This window comes from Saccoglossus kowalevskii, chromosome 2, assembly GCF_978046115.1.
Source record: "Saccoglossus kowalevskii chromosome 2, keSacKowa6.1, whole genome shotgun sequence".
NCBI lineage: Eukaryota > Metazoa > Hemichordata > Enteropneusta > Harrimaniidae > Saccoglossus > Saccoglossus kowalevskii.
The window spans coordinates 43,518,739-43,541,083 of NC_140642.1; the positions used below are offsets into that span (position 1 = coordinate 43,518,739).

Consider the following 22,345-nt stretch of genomic DNA (forward strand, 5'->3'; position numbering starts at 1 on the left):
AATAGAGGACCAGAACAACAAAGGATTATGTCAGGTGTCAAACAGGCCATAGTAATTCAAGCTAATCTCTTGCAACAGCAGAACAATAGAAAGTAGCACATCTCATTGTCACTTCATTTTTTTTTGTGAGAACAATTTTTAGATGTGCTCATTTTGATTGTCATGGCGGAAATGGCATACCAAAATGAATAGATATGAATATAATAGTAAATCTTCCAAGTGTACATTGAATTGTTTTGGGCACATAGCTCGAGCTAACAATTCACACAACTTTCGTTAACTTCTGCTAAGCATCTAGACTTGAAAACCGTCCAGATTTAATCCATACTCAGCGTGTCTCAGCCCATGCTAAGTGTTCATGCACCATTTCTTAGTATGGGCTGTGCTAATTGACCTCTTAGCCCGAGCTGTGTGGGAATGTTAGCATTGACGTTACTATCTCTTTTTGTTGTCATGTTTGTCAACTTTGTGGGAAAGTCTATTTATATGCTTTAACATGCTAAAGAAAGCATGGTGAAACCCATGGGTAGAACATGAGTGTCTAATTTACTTTTACGTATCACTAACTTTGTATATTCAAATTTGTGTATACGAACAAGGACATTTGTTTAATTTCAATAGTAATTTTGTCATCTGAAATAAATGTGATTTCAGCAAGAGTATCATCATTTCATTGTCTAGTTGTTCAATGAAAGACACCTAGATGTCCTACAGGTGAGTTAACTGCAAACCCAACACAACTATTTGCAAAGTGTGAAGTATCTCCACCCAATCAAGTTCATCAATAAACCAAATTAACAATTTTTAAGAAGCATAAATAAAAAAGTATTAAACACTTGACTGCCAGTTCTAAATATTATCAGATCTGTTAACTGAATCTTGTTTTGAGATCATCTATAGTGTTATTTTCACCTGGATTTGAACAATTAAAAATTACCCCATGTGGTAGTAACATCTAAATAAATATTTATTAATATTCCACTGGATGGTTTGGTGTAAAAAAATGGAAAAGTCAGTATGACATAATAGACTTTTTCAAAAACTATGAGGCTGACAAAGGGGGCCCTATTACCGGTAAATGTAGCCCAAAATTATGACACTATAGATTAAAAGACTAAACTTGGTATACAAGCTACATTATGGTTAGGTGTGTTTTATTTTAAATGACTAGATCATGGTCATTGCTTGTTTCAACTAACTGCAATATCCTATAATATTACCGTAATAAAAATATCAAATATCATATCATAATGTAATGTAATTAGCACTAAATATAGTATATGATACAGTTCTTGTTGATATGAACTATGCAAATTTAATATGAATGATGATATAATTTCAAATGTATATGACACAAAAACATTTTTATTGTACTTGTAGGGTCAAATTCGTATGAGACTGTGACATGGCGATTAAAACACTAAACTTACACAAAGTATTGGCTCGTATTGCAGATTATTGTTTCATATAACATGCTCTGAGACGTACATATCTGTAAAGTACACATATACATAGTTAATCCGTACTTTGCATTTCTTAACCGGTGCTACGCATTCATACACATTTTGTTACCACGGCTAACGTATTTGACATCTTAGCCGATGCTAAGCAGCTGTGCGTGAACGCTACTATTGATATTGAACGGCAAAACTTAAGAAATATTTTTTCCCTCGGTTCGATAGTATAGAGGGAAAATACTGTCTTCAATGTTACAGTGACAGTAATTGATGAGATGGGTGGGGCAATCAGATAGGGAATAGCGGGAAGCAATATGAAGTTAGTCAGTCTAGTCAGCAACTCAGCAGCTCACAGACGTTCAAGTTCAATTGCATCAAATATTTAAAAGTTCACTTCGTCTTCATAATTTTCCATGGGGTCGCATAAGCAAACTAGAAGTAGACCGGCAGGGTCTAGTGCCACCGCCGGGAAAACACCAGCTACTACTACTATAATCGCTATGCCAGAAAAACAGATTAACAAGAAAATAACTGATTCTGTGAAACAGATTTCCAGCTAGTTATTGAAAGATCTGGACCAACTTGTTACATCACGGGTTACAACAATGACTAATCAGCTGCAAGAGGCACAGAGTGCTACTTCATCGACTCAAATAGAAACAATGAAGTCGATGAGATGGTCTGAAAAACCTACCTTTCGAAAGAAAGGAAACGAACTACAATACAAGCATAATGAACATGTATTGGAGCACATGGAAGAAGCTGTTTCTTCTATCAACAAGGAAAAGACAGAACGGTATTGCTATGGTTAAACAGCGTCAAAAACGGATCAAGTTGACGGACATGTCAAAAAGCGGATGGGTAACTGTTGAGAAATATACTGCTCACGATTTAGCATCTGATGATGAAGATGACAAAAGAATACAAAAGGCAGAATATCGAGCAGCACAAAAGCTAAAAGAGCAGAGATGTACAAGTACAAAGGCGGTAAAAGACTACCGAGATAGCGGGAAAGTGATACAGGTTGCATATAGTGAGAAGAGCGGTATATCTAAGCGAGTTGGCATTTGCTACGGATGTGGTAAACCAGGCCATTGGCGATCAGAATGTAAAGATAGTCACGCATCTGGTGCAAGTTCAATGCAGCCAAAGATAAGTTCATTTAATTTATATTTGAATGACAAAGTTGTGTGTTCACACGTATGTGATAAGAATGTATGTTCTCGTCACCACGTCTTAACAAGAGAAGATCAGTTGGATGTGACGATACCCAGTAAAGTGGGTGTAGTGGAATGTGATAACAGAGATATTATCTCCAATGGTGTGTGCAGTAAGGAAAACACATTAGAAAGTGATGATGTTTGTTTTGATATGAGTCAGGCATGGCAAGAGATTGAATGTTGTGGATCAAAATCCCACCCATTGAGTAAATGTAAACTACACTTTGGCTATGGCAAGTGTGACAGTGTTGCGAGTCCACGAGGCAGATTAAAAGCTGCTCATGATATGTGGAAAACAGCTGGTGTTAATGGCTTTGTACTTGAAGTAATTGATCAGGGATACAAACTCCCACTAAAAGAATTGACATCTAACAAGGAATTGAGAAATAACGCATCAGCGTTGAAACACAATGATTTTGTGACATCTGAAATATGTAAGTTACTTAATAAAGAATGCATTTCATATGCTGAGATTAAACCACATGTTATAAACCCTTTGAGTGTGGCAGTTAATCGGCAAGGTAAGTGTCAAATTGTGCTCGACTGTAGAGCAATTAATTGGTTTCTTCACAAATTCAAATTACGATATGAAGTTAGCTCAACAAATATTTAACCAGGGGGATTATTTAATCACGTTTGACATAAAATCGGCATTTCATCATATTGAAATATTCCCAAGTCATCGCACATACTTGGGGTTTTGCTGGGATCTCAGGGCAGGTATGCGTTATTTCGTATTTAACGCACTACCTTTTGGGGTTTCAACTGCCCCGTATATTTTCACAAAAGTAACCAGAACCATGGTTAGTTATTGGCGAAGATAAGGTAAGAAAATAGTTTTGTTTTATGACGATGGCATTGCTGGTATATCGACATACAAGGAGGCAGTGGTATTGGCACAACAGATTGAAAGAGATTTAAGCCAATTTGGATTCCTTATCGCTAAGGATAATTGTGTTTGGAACAAACGGCAATCAGTACCATGGCTGAGATATAATATCAATTTGAAAGACAGGAGAGTATATGGACACCATTCAAATAATTTAAACAGAGGGAAATAGTGTGAAAGTGAAAATGTTTTCGTCCATTGTGGGACAGTTAATTTCATTGTATCAGACTGTGGGGCCGATAGTGAGGCTCCGAACGAGATACTTATTTAATTGTATCAATAGTCGGTGGGGAAAAGTCTTAATGTGCTCAGAATCACTGAACGAGTTGTGTTTTTGGTTGAATAATTTGGAATGTCTAAATGGACGTAATTGGCATAGGACGCCAAGATACACACAGGTTGTATATTCCGATGCCTCAGGCATCGGTTACGGAGGCTTCTATGTGAGATATGATAATGTGAGTAGTGTTGGTACATGGTCAGCCACCGAAGCTGTGCAAAGCTCCACCTGGCGAAAACTTGAAGCAGTACACGGAGTGTTACGATATTGACTATATTGCTATTTTGTCCATTTGACCTATGACCCTAGTCCTTAGTAACCCCATGACCCGGAAGTTGTGTCAGCCATCTTGAGAATGCAATAAATACGTACATAACGAAACATGGTGTCAGAAGTGGTGATATTTGGTGTGATAAGCCACTAAATTTCACAGAAAAAGGACTGAACTAGTAGCGTGAAGACTCGATGAAAGTATTGAAGTGCCTCACATGCAAGAATCGTTCAGTAAGTGAGCCTTAACGGGAAAAGAATACAATCGTTTGCAGACGGAATATCCATATACCGCCATTACCGGCACTACCGCTACTATGCAGCAGTCAATAATAACTATGTTGGCAATATAATATAACAATATAACAACTACATTTGTATCCAAGTTCAATATCACCATAAATGCACTTCAACAAGCCTTGCACTGCTATAAGTACATAACACAGGTGACAATATAATAAGAAATACACACTAAAGATACACAATAAATTGGCTATATTCAATAATATCAATGTAGACAAGGTACACATAAATAGGCTATGTTCAGACTGGTAAACTTGCCACACTCGAATGAAATACAATTACTTCTGCAGAATAAATAAAGAAAATCACACTATTTAGAATAGCGTGCAACCTGTTGCCACTCACTCACACAAACGCATAGTCTTGCTATGTATAATGTCAGCTGGCTAAAAGTGGAATAGATAAACGCAAAAGGAAATCCGCGCGGCACAGAAATATATTAAGAGAAACCCAACCAAACACAAATGGGTAAAATTTCCTCAAATACTGTCACCACCATACACAAGTGATCCCAAATATTAGTACAACGTCTAAATGCAAGCAATAAGAAACAACAACATTTGAGCTAACAAGACTAACGTCTCTCACGCGCATACACAGATACACACAGTGACAAATAAAAAAGGGCAAACAACCCAAGAAAAGTCTGAATAAACAGAAATAAAGTGCACTGATAAATAACTCACAAGTCACTGTTCACTGTTCGGTCTTTAGCTACTTTTCCACGTCAGATCACATAAACGACGATTTCCTGGGGGATTTCTGTCACGGCAAGGCCAAACAACATTATGCGGCACCACAGGAACAGCAAGATTTCACACACTAGACTTCATACACACGTACTTTACATACGTTGCGCTGTATTACAACCAAGTCCCACTCAATTTCTACAAGTACTCGTGGCAAACAATACAAATCATGTACTGTGCAGTGTTTGTGTCACGATAAGCCTGTCCAACACTCACTATTCCCCACAGCGTTTCCGTTGCTTCCCGTCCTTCGTGTTGTTGAAGTCCCTCTTTCCTCGTGCTGTTTCCCCTGCTTCTTCCTCCTCGCGATGTTTGTTCCTCCTTTCTCGCGCTGTTCGTTCCTACTTGCTTGCGCTGTTCGTCCCTCTCGCTAAGTTCTGATCTAGGGGTCATTGAAGCGTACTCAACCCATTGCTGCACGCGAGTCACATCATTCATAACAACTTTATACAGATTCTACATGCACTGTTTCCTATGAGGTTCGCCATGATCACATGACAGTGTTCAAAAAGTAAACAACCGATGATGGGCGAGACCATTCATGAAAATGGGGGATGTCACTATCACACAAGGTTGAGCACAGCATACAAACTTACAAAAAATGTGGCAACAATTTACACAATAACACAACTAGGGACAGGAAGCGACTGTTGCCCCAAAGTTTACAAGAGAAAACTATGGGTGCGACACATGCAACATGATAAGCTTCAGTGACTACTGTAAAATTAAACAAGATGGAGATCCAAAATTACAGACCAACCAACAGGCCAACGATATATCCACTTGGACAGTGTAACCTGAAATGCCATTACTTAGGTAACACATACAATTCGAAATTCCAAGTCACTGATACAATGCAGAAGCCACTATTGTCGACTGAGACCTGCGAATTACTGAAATTACTAACGGTAAACGTAAATTAACACATCAAAATGGTAACTGTAGAAACCAGAGCAGCCAACCACCACATGTGACAAGTCGGACTACATAGCCAACATTCAGCAAGCTCTACTCACTCAACAACAAATACTGATACAATACTGTGATCTTTTTGAGGGTCTTGGATGTCTACCTGGATTATATCATCTGGAAATCGATAAAACCGTGAAACCAGTACGACACCAGCCAAGAAAGGTACCAGTTCATATGAGAGCAGAGCTGAAAACTAAATTAGAATCATTAGAGAAACAACAGGTAATCACAAAAGTTACCACACCGACTGACTGGATCAGCAGCATGGTCGCAGTCAAGAAACAAGGAAAACTACGTGTCTGCCTAGACCCCAAAGATCTAAACAAAGTCTTGAAACGTGCACATTATCCAATGCCAACTATCGATTCTACCACGACTAATGAATGTCTGAACATTTTCAGTCTTAGATGCAAAAGATGGGTTCTGGCAAGTGAAGCTAGACCAAGAAAGCAGTTATCTGACTACATTCTGGACTCCTTTTGGGCGATATCGCTGGCTCCGCATGCCATTTGGTATAAATAGCACACCAGAAGAGTTTCAGAGAAGACAACATGAAGTTCTTGAATCACTACCCGGTGTTGAGATAGTCGTAAATGATATCTTGGCTCTGGTGACACAGAAGAAGAAGCCATAGATCACGATCAAAATCTCATTGGGTTGCTGAACCGTGCCAGAGAAGTGAATCTCAAACTCAATAAGAACAAATTGAAGCTACGTCTCAAATCAGTGCGATATATGGGCCATTTACTGACAACAGAGGGTTTGACTCTCGATCGCTATCTCCAACTTACACATGTGTAGCAACGATATGCTCAAATTGAGAAAGAGTGTCTCGCAATTGTATTCGCCTGCAAAAGATTTGATCAGTATATACTTGAACGCAACATCACCAGCGTCGACTCGGATCATAAACCACTTGAAATCATATTCAAGAAACCGCTTCTATCCACTCCAAAATGACTACAACGAAAGTTACTCCCTCTATAGAAATACAACCTGGATGTACGCTACAAGAAAGGCAGAGAAATGTACATCGCTGATTTCCTCTCCTGAGCTTCTCTACAACAGAGAAAAGTAGAACGCGATACACCACAGTACGCAATCTTCAACATCAAACGAGAAACAAACTTTAATACAGAAATAGAGAACATTAACGCAGCAGAATACCTCAATGTATCTGACCAACGATTACATCAGATACAACAACATACACATCAAGATGAAGCCCTGCAAGTACTTAAGACGACAATACTTGCAGGATGGCCAGATATCAAAGAAGAAACACCAATCATCACTCGTGAATACTGGAAATATCGAGATGAACTCAGTGTTCAAAATGGCGTCTTATTCAAAGGTCCACGAGTCATAATACCCAAAGTAATGCGTCCTAAAATGCTAGCGTACATTCCAGTCACCTAGAAGCTGCAGCATGTATTCGTAAAGCATGTGACGTTCTTTTTTGGCCACACATGAGTGAAGAAATAAAGGACACTGTAAGTCAATGCAGTACTTGCAATGAATATCAACAGAATCAGCAGAAAGAACCACTCATGACCCACGAAATTCCAGATAGACCGTGGAGCAAAATTGCCATGGATCTATGCAAGTGCCGCGGTAAAGATTACCTGATGATGGTAGACTATTACTCAGACTACTGGGAGGTGGATCTGGTAATTGACACAACAGCAACAACGATCATAGACAGTTGTAAAATACAATTCAGTCGTCATGGGATTCCCGATTCTGTTATGTCAGACAACGGTCCACAATTTGATTGTGTCGAGTTCAAGAGATTTGCACATGACTGGGAATTCAATGTAATTACCTCATCACCATATCATAGTCAATCTAATGGTAAGATAGAAGCAGCAGTTAAAATAGCAAAGCGACTCATAAAGAAAGCACAAAGAAACAATGAAGACCCCTGGAAAGCAATCCTTGACTGGAGAAACACACCGACTGAAGGAACGCACAGCAGTCCGGTACAACGTCTCATGTCACGTCGCACTCGCATGCTACTACCTACTGTAAATAGACTACTACATCCAAAAGTAATTGACGGAGTTACAGATGACATCAAGCAACGTCGTCGTAAATCTAAATTCTACTATGATCAACATGCCAAAACACTTCCCGAATTACAAATAGGTCAGCCAATTCGAATGAAAGCACTACCTACTGACAGAGAAGGAAAATGGCGTCACGGAATGATTACACGACATGTTGCACCCCGCTTTTACAACGTCGACATCAATGGAAACACATATCGAAGAAACAGGAAATTCCTAAGGCCAATGAAGGAAGTGATATCACGAGAAATAGAGCATGATACAGATACCGGCATAAAACCATGTGAATCTCCAACGAGAAATATGCAACGCGACCTAACAACACAACCCAACAAAACACCATCACCAGCAGTGAAGTTACCAATGACAACAGATCCGCCGATACAAACATCACCAATACGCTCAAGTACGCGAGCTGTTAGAATGCCATCACGCTATAAAGACTTTATCTTGAACTAACTGTTGAAAGGATGGACTGTTAAGAACATATAATTGAACGTTGAACATTATTTCGAATTTCATGGACTTTTGATGAGAATATTGTTAGTGAACGTTGAACTGTTGAGTTGAACTGTTGAATTGTTGACCATTATTTACACTAGTGTTATGGTGCTATTAATTTATGCTCGTTTCGAAGAGTTTATCGAGTTTAGTTATATTGTTCAAAAAACTATGTAAAGAGAGATGGTACGATATTGACTATATTGCTATATAGTCCATTTGACCTATGACCCTAGTCCTTAGTAACCCCATGACCCGGATGTTGTGTCAGCGATCTTGAGAATGCAATAAATACGTACATCACGAAACACTGAGTACTGCATGACTTAGGCATGACCATTGAGCGTCAAGTAGTACAACGGCGTACTGATAATCAGAATGTTGTACTCTAGTACATATAATTGAAGTGGGCAGTAGAAAGCCCAATTTGCATATTATTGCATTACGTATATATGATTTTTGTGAGATCATGAATATTTAGTTGCAATAGCAATGGGTACTGTCGCATACGACTTATTTACCACTTCCGTGTCAATGAGAATGTTCTAGAACCGTACTGTGTCTGGGTGGAATATTCTAGATTTTTTTTAGAAACTGCTTGAATAGGTAATAGAACACTGTAGGAGGCAATATAAGGTAATGGAACATTCTAGAAATTTATAGTAAATTCCAGACTCATTATGTATGCTGATGTAATGGTCTATTTATAGACAGTGTGGGTATATATAGGGGAGTTGTTCAGCACTGAGTTCAGACCGGAGATCTCGTTGAATTGTATTGGAGTTTAAGTATCTAGTTATTGGAGTAGTGGAATTTTACCGCAGAGTATAATAATACCAGTACCAGTTGAAACCTCATCTGTTAGCTCCGTGTTCGTATGTTATCATCGCCGCCAGGGAAGTCTTTATGTTACTGTTGCCATTTTGGTATTTGAACCATCACACCTGTACTATACCAATTACGGTAATATTACGTTGCGTGTGACAGGTACCTCGTACCATAAATGAGAAAGCTGATTATCTCAGTTAATGTGTGGATAGTGATGATTGGTCGATGATATATTAAATTTTCTTTGGGGACCAAATACGATCGACAGATTTGCTATGCACTATAATAGTCAGTACCTCGTTTCAATACTAAATTTTGGTGTCCAGAGACCGGGGGCATTGATGCATTTTGTCAAAACTGGGCAGGGGAAAACAACTGGCTTGTGCCTCCACCTACAATAGTACCAGCAACGTTGCGTAAATTGGCAACGGTCAGGGCGAGGGAACACTAATTGTACCAAAATGGCGATCAGCGCCGTTTTGGTCATATTTATGTCACAAAGAAGGGGAATTTATGCCGAATATCGTAGATTGGGATTATTTGCCGTCGACATAAATAATACAAAAAGGAATAGGAAGAAATGGCATATTTAGTGGTCAGTATATGGCATTTCATATGCTAGCACTGCGTATTGATTATACGAGTACTTAATGTAATATTATTATGTTGCAGCTCTAAATTTGCAAGAAAGAGTGCAAAGTGAGTTGGAAGGCGAGACGATTGATGAGGAGATTATCAACATAGCAAGTCAGATGACCAGTAGACTGTTAGATGCTAGAAGTTCGCATACAAATACTAAGTACTTTAGTGCGTTTGGAAAATGAAAGGTTTGGGCAACAGCAAAAAATGTAGAGGTGTTGCCAGCAAATCCTATTTTTGTAGTATTGTATATTACAAAGCTGATTAAAGAAAAGCATAGACTTAGTGTTATTAATAGCGTAGTGCATGTTATTAAGTGGGCTCATGAAATTTCTGGTTTTGAAAGCCCTACATCTCGCCCATTTATTAGGAATTTACTAAAATCGGCTAAAAGATGTCGCGGAAGACCAGTGCAGCGGAAAGACCCGGTGACATCAGAAATGTTGGTAGAGTTGTGTTCAAAGTATAAAGACACTGGTGACGTTGCAGTAATTAGAGATATTGCCATGATTACGTTATCTTTTTCCGCATTTAAAACATTTTGATGAGTTGAGTAGATTAAAATGTAACAACGTGCATTTCTATGGGGAGCATATGACGCTCAGTACTGAGTCAAGTTAAACCGATCAGTATCGAAAAAGAAATGAAATAGTTTTAGCAAAATTGACATCAATTGCATGCCCGTATTTTAATCTTCAAAGATATGTTAATGTATGTAAAATTGATTTTGAGAGTGATTTCTACTTGTTTCAGCCTTTAGTTTTTACAAAAGATTCTTTAAAATGTATTTCAAAAAACAAACCTTTAAGTTATACCAGGGCGCGGGAAACCCTTGTCCAAGATTGAAAGAGGTTGCCAACAATAAAATTAATATTGGGTTACACTCATTACGATGCTGGGAGGGGGCAGCTGCGGCTGAAGCCAATGTCAATGAAAGATGTTTTAAACGTCATGGTAGATGGAAATCTGAAACTGCAAAGGACGAATACGTTTATGATTCACTGAAATCTAGACTGCTTGTATCCAAAAACGTTGGTCTGTAATAAGATATTTTCACTTCCCCTTTCTTTAGTGGAGTCTAAAGCTGCCACATTTCTGGCTCATCCATTATTATTGAATGAATGAGTGTAATGGAATTTATTCAATGGTATAAGAGTATAGTGAAGACATATTTTTTCCCTCGGTTCGATAGTATAGAGGGAAAATACTGTCTTCAATGTTATGGTGACAGTAATTGATGAGATGGGTGGGGCAATCAGATAGGGAATAGCGGGAAGGAGTATGAAGTTAGTCAGCAACTCAGCAGCTCACAGATGTTCAAGTTCAATTACACCAAATATTAATTTTAAAAGTTCATTTAGTTTTGCCCTTATGTGATAACAGTGCAGTTTGACACTGTTCCTGTACTATGTGCTGCATTGCTTTCGGACACAGGTTTCCAGAGAATTTCCCGCAATATAAAGTATAGGGTTTTTACCTCTGGTTTTTCCTGGGTGGCGGACATAGGATAACAGGGAGATCACAACAAGTAACAGCCCACCCTGGTATAACATGTCATGTGATAACTTCTTTTTCTATCCACGTCTGCCGCATCTCTGGCTCATCCATCATTATTGAATGAATGAAGTGTAATGGAATTTATTCAATGGTATAAGAGTATAGTGAAGACTAACTCTTATTTGAAGTCCACTTTCTGGGCAACAGGCAGTATAAGAGAATAAATTGTTGGATTTACAGCGAGGGATTCAAATAGCAGCCCACTAATCTGGGCAAATAAACACAACAACAACAACAACAACAACAACAACAACAAACAATTGATATGAACGAATAGAGACAAACGTTTATCATTTATTAAAAGTTGGAAAGCAAAGGATGTTCAAACAATTTCTGACTGTGGGCAAACATTTGTCACCGATTTGATGATTCGTGGCTCACGATTCGTAATTCATTAATTACCCTGACCCCTTTATTTCACAAGACAATCGTTCCGATCTACAGTCGGGCACACAAGGTCAAACAAGCAATGGCGGACATTTAACCTTTATCCTGCCAGCCACATCTACTTTTACATTGACTTGGCCAGATAAGGGTTTTAATACTGAGACACCACGGATTGAAAATGAATGAGTTTCGTTTGACATATCATGTAACCGCCGCGCTGTAAGACGCGATTTCATTTAGGTATCCGGGTACTGGCTGAGGGACAGTACTACAAGCGCTTTGCATGAATGTGGGGTACACAAACAGGTACACCAAAACCCCCTTCCCAAAATGTGCAATTCTGCTGTAGTTTTTTGATCGGTGTGCACTGCCATTCTCTACGATCACTGTAGTTCACTTACCATATATGATCAGGTTCTGTAATCTTATAAAACCGCGTTCCAAATGCTAGAACAGTTAATACGGACAATGTAATCCAATTCATATGAATTGTTTGAAAGCTTCCAGTCTCACGTCGACGCTTGTCGCTTTCCATGGCTTCTTAACTATAAACCAATAAAATCGTAAGGTATATGCACCACACATGTGATCAACGCACGACTGTGAGACAACAATAACAAGTGCATCACTCGAGTCAAGTCTCAGTGCGCCCTCTGTTGTCTATTTTGCTCACTCTTTGTACTGGTATATTTTGTAACACCAGTGTTACGAGGCATACTGCAATGGAAGTCTTTTCCTTTTTCATTTAAACTCTTGAAATTCCGTTGGAGGAATGACCACATTGAACGTAAGACTATTGTATATAATGTTTTTGTATTTCGAGTTATATATATATACATAACTATTAAAACCCATGATACAATCACTGTATTATTAATAATACAAGCTTTCTAAATATATATTTAAAAAAAGTAATAGAGCACCTCAGACCATCGCCTCCTAATGCCAGATAGCATGTATGAGTGTATGTGTGAAAGTATATATGTTCCACCATTATCCCAAGAACTAGTACATAGACATGATAAGTTTTGGTTTAAATTGGTGCATATTTATTACCTAATTTGCGTACTAATTAGTAATTTTTCAACTTTTCCGCCGTTATCTCCTAAGCCAATCATTGCATTTCAACGACGCCTGTCACATAAATGCCCTGGGACAATGCACATGCCTGATAATGTTTTGGTTGTAACCATGCATATAAATTATCTAATTTGCATATTAATTGACCAATTTCCGGCTTTTCCATTCATATCTAAAGAACAACTCTGATTTCAATATAACTTGGTATAAAGATGCCCTACTGGGACGATACACCGACCTGATTATTTTCTGGTTGAAATCCTTGCTTATAGGTGTTTTACATACGTCTTGAGTACCACTCATCGAATTTAAATGAAACGTGATACATAGGTGCCTTTAAATAATCCAAAGATCTGATTACTTCAGGGTTGAAGCATGTTAATGACCTATTTGTATAAATGGGGTTACGTGATCTCATTAATATGCATAACTTTATTATATCAAGCACTGTTGCAGAGAAAGACATGCAACTATAGTGCTTTAGTGAAGGTATTTGACAAAAAATATTACTAACCTATCAGATGACCTTATATGGTCATTTGACCGTGATGTAACACTTACTGTAGATAGTAACATGCAACCAGTGCTATATTGAAGGCATTGCACAAAAGATATGAATAATGTATCAGATAACTATATAATTACTATAGCCCAATAGAACCACCATGATCACTGTTTGCAGTTATATTTTCAAATACTATATGGAAAAAAGTCTGTGGTCAAAACTAGGCATATTTTAACGATTTTTCATGATTCAATGTGTATTTGAGATGTGCTTCTAATATAGTAAAGGGCGAACCATTTGATATCCTGGGGGAAGAAAGATTGAAATGAATCCTACTTTTTCCCCTATCTGATATCATTTTTTTTCAGCAGACCTTGTCTCTAATACAAGTACTTGTATAATATTCCTCTTTAACATCATGAAAGGGTTTTGCTATCAGTCGACTTCCTGGATGTCTTCTCTCTTCCAAACCACGATCTTGCAAACCAGGCTTCTAAACAGTACAATAAACTAAATATGTATTAACGACCCACCTGAAAAAATTCCAGACCATTCTGGTAAAGGAGGAGAAGGGAGCGTTTGCAGATATCAAACGCCTGGCTGGAGAGGGACATCAGGCTCTGGCTGTTGAAAAACTAAGGCATTTCCTCAAACAATCGAGGAAAAGAGTGCAGAACCCTCGAAAGGGCAGGAAACGCACTTCTAGCCTTAAATAAACCAGTGCTTCGGCACAAACCAAAGGCCCCTTTTCAGGACGGCCGCCACATCCCCCCAAAAAGAGAACTGCCTTTATTACTATAGACTCTGTCTATGCAATCAATAACACAAAACGCAATAGACACATTGCAAAATGCGAACGAATAAAGAAATACAATCAAGCTCAGTTAGTCTCAAATTTTATTCGGAATTTTCCGAGCAAAATTCTAACCCCAACAGAGGTCATTGCCCTTCGCAACGGACTCAAATTTATACCAACCCCACCTAAGCCAACCTATCACACTTTGCTCAGAGACATGTCTATGCTATCTAGGAGAATGCGTATCAAATATTTAATGCGTAATAAACAATCTCAACAACACCCTTTCAAAATGAAATAAACATGGAACCCACCAGACTCTCATAACAGTAGCCTCGAAAATTACATTGACAGAGGCAACCAAAGTTGAGATATCTAAAATTACTACAAATAAACCCAAACAAAACATGAATTCTGCCGAAAGAGCAGCAATAAATAGATTACATCATGATAACACGATTGTAATAAAACCATTCGACAAAGGTCGTGGTATTGCAATCATGAATACAACTGACTATATATATGAAAGCCTTCATCAACTAAACAACGAGCAATACTACACTAAAATTAGTGGTAACGATACCATAGTTACAACTAATTTGGTTCATGAGCTCGTTACAGAAATGTACAATCTGGAATTAATCGATTACGACACGTATAAATATACACACCCATTTAACTACACAGTTAGAACGCCCCGGTGGTATTTACTGCCGAAAGTACACAAACCACCACCAGTATATTCGTCGGTAGACCTATAATCAGTCGGTGGTTGCTCTGGTCCGACAAAGAAAATATCAGAATTGATTGACCACTTTTTTATTCCAATCGTTAAAAGACAACATACTTATATCAAAGATACTTGTCTACTGATTTTATTAATAAAATCGAAAAAAATACAAATATCTGAAAATAACGTCCGAGTAACCATGGATGTCGTATCAATGTATACTAATACTGTTTACGAAGCAGCGATCCGAGCAACCGCTAATGCAATGCAATCGAATTACAATCACAATGATAGTCCTTTGAAACCACTACCTTTGGAAAATATAATTAAACTCCTTGAAATCATTCTGAAAAAAACCACATTCGAGTTTAATAATGAGTATTATACCCAAACATATGGGATCACCATCTTCACCTGAGATTGCTGACATTACATTCCACCTACTGGAAAATCAAATTTTACTACTTGGTGCTCTATGTATTAAAACTTGGTATCGTTTTCAAGATGACATCTTCATGGTATTCAAAGGTATCATACCTGAATTACACAAATTTGTTCAGGATGCCAATATGCTTCATAACAAACACCGGCTCACATTTGAATACTCCAAGTCACGTACCTTGACCTATATAACGGACAACGCTTACATGATCTGAATATATTAGACGTGAAAACGCATTGAATACTCCATGACACCAAGACAACGGAAACGTTTCAATATTTGAAACGTAATTCTTGTCACCCTACATCAAAGGATTTATTAAAGGCGAAATCATTCGGTACGATCGAACATGTAATAATCTAAACGATTTCTTACATAAACGTAATCTATTTATTGAAAAATTGACAATCAATCGTGAATCAATGCCTAATAATTAAGGGCAGACAATATTCACAACTACACTCAACCCTTATATACCAATGTCTAAGCTCAAAAGAGCCCTATTAAAAAATTGGGACTTAATTCGCAATGATCAGTTACTCGGTAACATTTTTCCAAATCTTCCCCTTGTTGCATTTCGTAGAAATACTAACTTGAAAGATAAACTTACAAGTTCTACTCTACGTACTGACACACTCGTGAAAAACGACACACCAAACGACGAATAATTACTTTCCATATTAACTAAATTGTATAATGAAAGTAATAACGTCGAACATTCTGAAAGCCCTAATAAATCGAACGATTTGGTCAAGTACTGTTCCAAAACAGCACCATCACACCCCGGGGGCTATTTCCACGTTAAGTGGGTAAGGGTGTGCAGCCCACCTCTCGTAAACCATACTCGCTTCTAAACCATTTTTTTCTGTTTATATACCCACTTCAAAACACAAGTGCTTTCAGCGAAAAAAAAAACACCCAGCTCACAACTTTCGCAACCAGTGAGCGCATCCTGGCGATGCATTTTATTCAGCCTTTTCCGGTACCTGGCTTTGAAAATAAGGACCTGTGATAAAGTAAATAAATGCTACACACATCTAAACCAAAACATTGATAAATAACTACCCACTTCTAAACAAAATAACGTGAAATTGCAACCCAGTCGGGCGGCACATACCCGTAAGTTGTCCTGTATGCAAGTAGCCCCCCCCCCGGCATCACACTAGTGGATGTATATCATATATCACACTAGTGGATGTAATAATAACAACCTTTATTGATATCGTATCCCTTCTGGGATCTAGATTAGAATACAATAAGGATATAAGGAACAATAAAATACATAAGTAATAATAATAATAAAAAAGAAATAAATAGTAATACTGTGAAAATATTATTATATAAATATTTTTTTGGTGTTATTTTGAGGCAGCTGGTAAATTGCTTTTCATGAAATTCTCTCTTTTATTGAAACAGTCGCTGATAAACTTGGCAATTGCTTGGACGGTTTCAGAATTTTTGTTATTGAGAAGTGCTTTCAGATTACCGGATAAGTTTACGTTTTCAAACAAAGCATCTCTTTCAAATTTGTACTGGTTACAATTGAAGAGGAAGTGTTCTTCATCTTCAATTTCATTGGAGTCACAGACAGGGCATGTTCTATTTATGACATCTATGTTGTGATATTGCCCAGCTTCAATCTGAAGTATGTGGGCACTTATCCTCAGTTTAGATGTATAATAGTATATCAATTTGAGTGCTGTATCGATATAGGCTTTCTTCGTATTCAGTTTCGTATTCCAATATTGTTTCCGTGTTTACTTCTATCGGGATCACTCCTGAAATATTTTAACAGGAATAAGTGTTACGTATTTAGTTAGCTAATGCAATACTGCCCTCAGTCGGTGAAATGTTCGTCAATCCACCACCCCTATCGATAATAAATGAATTGTTAGAGATAGTTTATACAGAAATACAGCAGAAAGTCATTGTGAAAGAACTGTTAAACAACATAGTTGATAACATAGTTGATAACATTGTTGAGCGAAAGGATCAATAAAAGTAATTCTTTAAACATTTTATTTAATTATCTAGATTTTTTGTCAGAGAATCTGAAAGGTTCAGAATTTGTTTTTCAAGCATTGTAATAATTTTTTCTTCCTGGCCCGCCCCAGGATATCAAATGGTCTGCCCCTAAATACAGTATTCTTTCAGCACACGGTTCTTTATGAACTTTCTTTGACTTTGAATTTGATTTGGTTTGGTATATTCATGGAAGGTACTAAAGTTAGTACCTTCCATGGTATATTTGATTACATTGTGTTAGATTTTCAGTTAAAGTCCATGGACATCCTACCAAAATTCATGGGAGTACAGGGCTGACCTTGCAGGTCAATGCGCATGCTCAGACAAGACCTCTTATTCAACATGGCGCAGGTGAGTTCTGCTGCAGTTCCATGGTAAAGCGAATGACAGTGTGCTGCATATAATATACCAACATATATAAAGATAAATATGCGTCGATGGTGGACGCTGTACGATTTTTTATACGTTCTATTCCAATCACTGATGTTTTATCCACAGGCACAGGGGCTCGTCGACTGCCGCGAAAGCCCCAGAGTGACGTCATAGCTTCACAATTATTCGAATTTAAACAGTCATCAATCATTTACTTTAGAAAAAAAACAAAACACAAACTGAAGAGAGTTAAGTGCTAATCTATTTAAACCACCATCACTGTCAAATTCGGCAAACTAGCGACAAAATACACGTTTTCCCGAGTCTGAATGACTACCGCTGACTGTTGGGCCATCTTAAAGTGCCTGTGCAATGCCCACCCTCACGTTCCCCATTTTAGATCTGTGTCCCACTGAAAAGGGTAGTTATTGATTTTTTTGCTGAAAATGATTACCCGTATACAAGTAAATTTGGGATATTTCTCATGTTGTAGCCACGCCCACCTATCGTGAAATGGTCGACTTTTCGGATTTCCGACTCTTGCCGAAAGTGCGCCACCAAATGACAAAATGTGAGAGCAAGTCATACCCCTGAGCCGTAATAACACTGGTCGTTCAGTATACTTTTAAACGATATACATTTTTCGGTCGGCGTTTTTTTCTTTTTTTTTTGTCTATTTTTCTTTTTTTTTTTGAGAGAGAGAGTTTTTAGATGTTGTGTTGTGGACAGTTGCAGTGAAACGTATAGCCATAGTGTATGTATTCACACGTTTCTAATTGATCCGAAGGTGCGACATCACTTAACCTTAGATTCTTTTTTGGGGGAAAAACTGTCCTCGTCCATGAAAAAAACGACTAGGTTTAAAGAGAAACGCCGACAACATAAACCTGGCGCAAGACTTTTGAAAGAAATAGATTCCAGAAACCAGCCCATGATCACCGAGGCGGATTTCAGAAGAGAGAGAGAGAGAGACGTCCGGCAAGTGTTTCAAATCAGTTGACTTTTTTTGCGATCCTGATTATCGTTTTATAGAGACCATTTAGTCCCGGTTAAGTATAAGGTAGCAATAATTTTGACAGTGACACGAAAACGAATCGTCAGACAAACAGGAAATTACACAGCCCTTACACACTGCTAACTATTTTCATTTTTGAAGGCTAAAAGTTTCTGAATTGTTTGGTGATTGGTGTTGAATGTCGAATTCACACCTCTGTTCTTTTTTACCTCCATGCTTGCAGCTTGATCTGCGTAATAATTTATGAAATAAGACTCCGGGCTTGGTCAATTTGTTTCCACCAAATAAAGTTTTAATACCATGTTATAATTATGACAATCATGCCATGGATCACGCTAACTCGAATCCACTCTGAATTTATCTGTATGTGTGTCGATCTCGATTATTTTTGTTATCCAATTAAATGCCGCTTTTAACGCACTTGCCCTCGCCGCAACGCGTTCACCTATTTCAACAAAATGTCAATGTATTTCCACGCGGCTGTCATTTATTTAGTAACTGTGATTTGATTTTATAGTGATCACTATAATAGTCTTATGTTTAGAATGTCAAAATATGTTCTCTTTTATTTTAATTTTGAAAGTTTTACTCAGACGATCGATGAAATAAAACAGTGTAGTGACGTGCCTAGTAACCTGCTAAATAATGAGATAATTCCGACGTCAAATTCTATTTTGTCCAGCGACAGTGTACAAACGTGCGCCGGTGTCGGGGTGACGATCACAGTGACCAGCTACACCAGAACGGACATATTTCGCATCTAACTCAACCCCATACAACAAAAAATGATACTATGTGTTCATTATGGTCCATTCTTCCTCGACGAACAAGTACATAAGTGACAATATAGTCAAAGACGAGAAAACTGCACAGGAAATTTGCCTTATTTACACATGTCAGCAATGCAAGCTGGCATGCGACTTCCCCTTCTGACTTCACAAGGGGAATTTCTGTATGCAAATGCGAAGCTAATGAGGAGCCTCATTTTAAAATACACAAAAATAAAGTTGCTGTAGACTGAGTTTAAAACACATTTTTTCACTTAAAAAAAATAATTCATGCTTAGAAACATAAAAATTAATAATATTTATGTATCAATTGATAATTTTAGGCGTGAAAATAGCAGCCATTTCACAGGCAGTTTAAATGCATGCTTGGTCCTGATTGGCTAATAATGTGGGCGTGTCTAAGACTGCTTATTTCAAAATTCCGTGTACTATGGCTGCCAGCACTATGAAGTTGGTGAATTCTGTATGTACAGCTTGCTCACCAAGAAACCAATGGAAACTTGCCAGACTCTGGAAAACGTGTGTTTTGTCGCTAATTTGCCGTGATGGTGGTTTGAAGACATTTTTGATTAAAGCATTCTCTGTCTATTGTCTCATTCAGAATCGTAATTTAGCGTATATATTTCAAAAGCCTAAGTATAGAGGGACAAGTTCGCACAAACTGGAGAGTCAATGTTTACGTAATTACCACGTGACGACCGAAATGGAAAACCTTGTGAAAATGACTAAGTCCGCGATTGCAAGAGCACAATGCAGAATTTCAGAGTGAAATTTGCGCAAGGCATTGTCAGTAATCAAAGCCATTGAAATGCGTCTCCGATAATCAAAAGACCTATTCTTCTGATTTCTATGCAGGTTTGTTTTTTTGTCCCCTAATTATTCTATACTTGGCACCTTTAACAGACTATTATTCTGTGACAAAGCATTTTCTTAAAAAAACCAGACATATTTCGCACCATCATTATCTTTTGAACGATAACTGCGAGTTTGAATGTCCTAGTTCGAACGCACTTGATTTGGCGGTGGTCCCAATGAGTCATACTCAACCAAAACTTCAACTCAAGAAAAACATGAAAAACTGTTTTGGGTAATAAAACCCTGTAGATTCGCCCCATTATTATAAATATTCACTAAAAATGGCCAAACATATTAACTACTGATATCATAGAACTCATAAAGAGTGTCAGATAATGAATAATTTCAAGCTTTAGCATGAAAAATGAAGAAAACTGCTGGCATTTGACTCCGGACTCCAGGAACATTTGAGTTTCCATTGTTATGCAAATGAACAGCAAGGGATAATCCTCTGACAAACATTACTGTCCCACTGTACACACTGACAATTTACAAACAAGCTAATCCTTCAAGTGTCTCTGATAAGAGATCTAATAAAACAGTTTTCATGGTGAAACAAAATGGCTGATGTTTGAAAAAAAAAATGGTGTGTCAGAGTGCGATACTGAGTGGCAGATTTTTCCTCGCCTCGTCTGTCAACACTTTCTTTCTTTTCCTGGCCATTGTGTTAGAAAAAATGGTATTAGTAAAATAGAATATTGACTTGGAAAATAAAATGATTTAAAAGAAAGTTGTGCGAAGTTACAGTACTCATTTCGCACAACTTCCCGCCCGCTTCCGCTTTCCAATCACCTTTTTCTCTCGCTTTTGCGACCGATTGTTGAATTCGACCGGACAAATTCCGCACGAACCCCAAAATATCACCGCCTGCCCAGAAAAGGTTTGTCTTATAATTGTCTTTCTGGTCTTTATAGATGTTGAATGAACAGCTGACAAAAGTTCAAATACTTTTTGTTTTAATTATCTATAATTATATGCATGCAATCTGATCCTTTGACCTTGATTTGACTTCGACTGAATATTTTATTTTAAACAATATTCTGACGTGAAATACAAAATGTATTTCAACACAAATACAACATGGTTGTCTGGGTTTTCTTTCCTGATTGTTGAGTCTTCGCAATGTTTTTTGTATAATTATTGTTGTTTTCCCCGAGGCGAAGACAAGCTGAAGGACCATGAAATGGCAGTTCCATGCATGGGCTGAGTGAAAGAAAATATTTCTGAGCCTAAAATAAAACCTATTATTACATCTCTTTGTGTATTTGTTAATTAGTCCCCGTTCGGACGAAGTCCGAAAACAGGGACTTATAATTCGGTCTCCGTCGGTCCGTGTGTCCGTGCGTCTGTGCGTCCGTGCGTCCGTCCGGAGTCATATCTCAGAATCCCTTGGAGCGATTCCGTTCATTCTTTGCATGTGCCTAGTACTTTATGTGGGACATATGCACATGCAGTGGTTTAGCGATTTGATTCAAAATGGCCGACTGGCAGCCATCTTGTTTTTTGAAAATGTTGTATTTTGGACATGCTTTGCCAGTTTTCATTCAAACTTGGTACATAGATTATACATGTTAGGATACATGTCCATGATGATTTATTTCACAATTGGATCAAAG

General features: G+C 37.9%; 2 protein-coding genes across 2 annotated transcripts in view; one reads left to right on the top strand and one right to left on the bottom strand.

The window, feature by feature from the left end:
- LOC102805772 (protein O-mannosyl-transferase 2-like) overlaps positions 1–12,718 on the bottom strand; it is a 150,470-nt gene extending 137,752 nt beyond the window's left edge. The window contains exon 1 of the mRNA XM_085505840.1: positions 12,523–12,718. Within this exon, the coding sequence (XP_085361966.1) occupies positions 12,523–12,656 (134 nt within the window). The 5' untranslated portion in view covers positions 12,657–12,718. The remainder of the gene's footprint in view (positions 1–12,522) is intronic.
- Positions 12,719–18,013: 5,295 nt separating this feature from the next.
- The window catches only part of LOC146749024 (maleylacetoacetate isomerase-like), a 95,374-nt gene continuing 91,042 nt past the window's right edge, over positions 18,014–22,345 (top strand). Inside the window, exon 1 of the mRNA XM_085495769.1 lies at positions 18,014–18,050. Coding sequence (XP_085351895.1) covers positions 18,015–18,050 — 36 coding nt within the window. The 5' untranslated portion in view covers position 18,014. The remainder of the gene's footprint in view (positions 18,051–22,345) is intronic.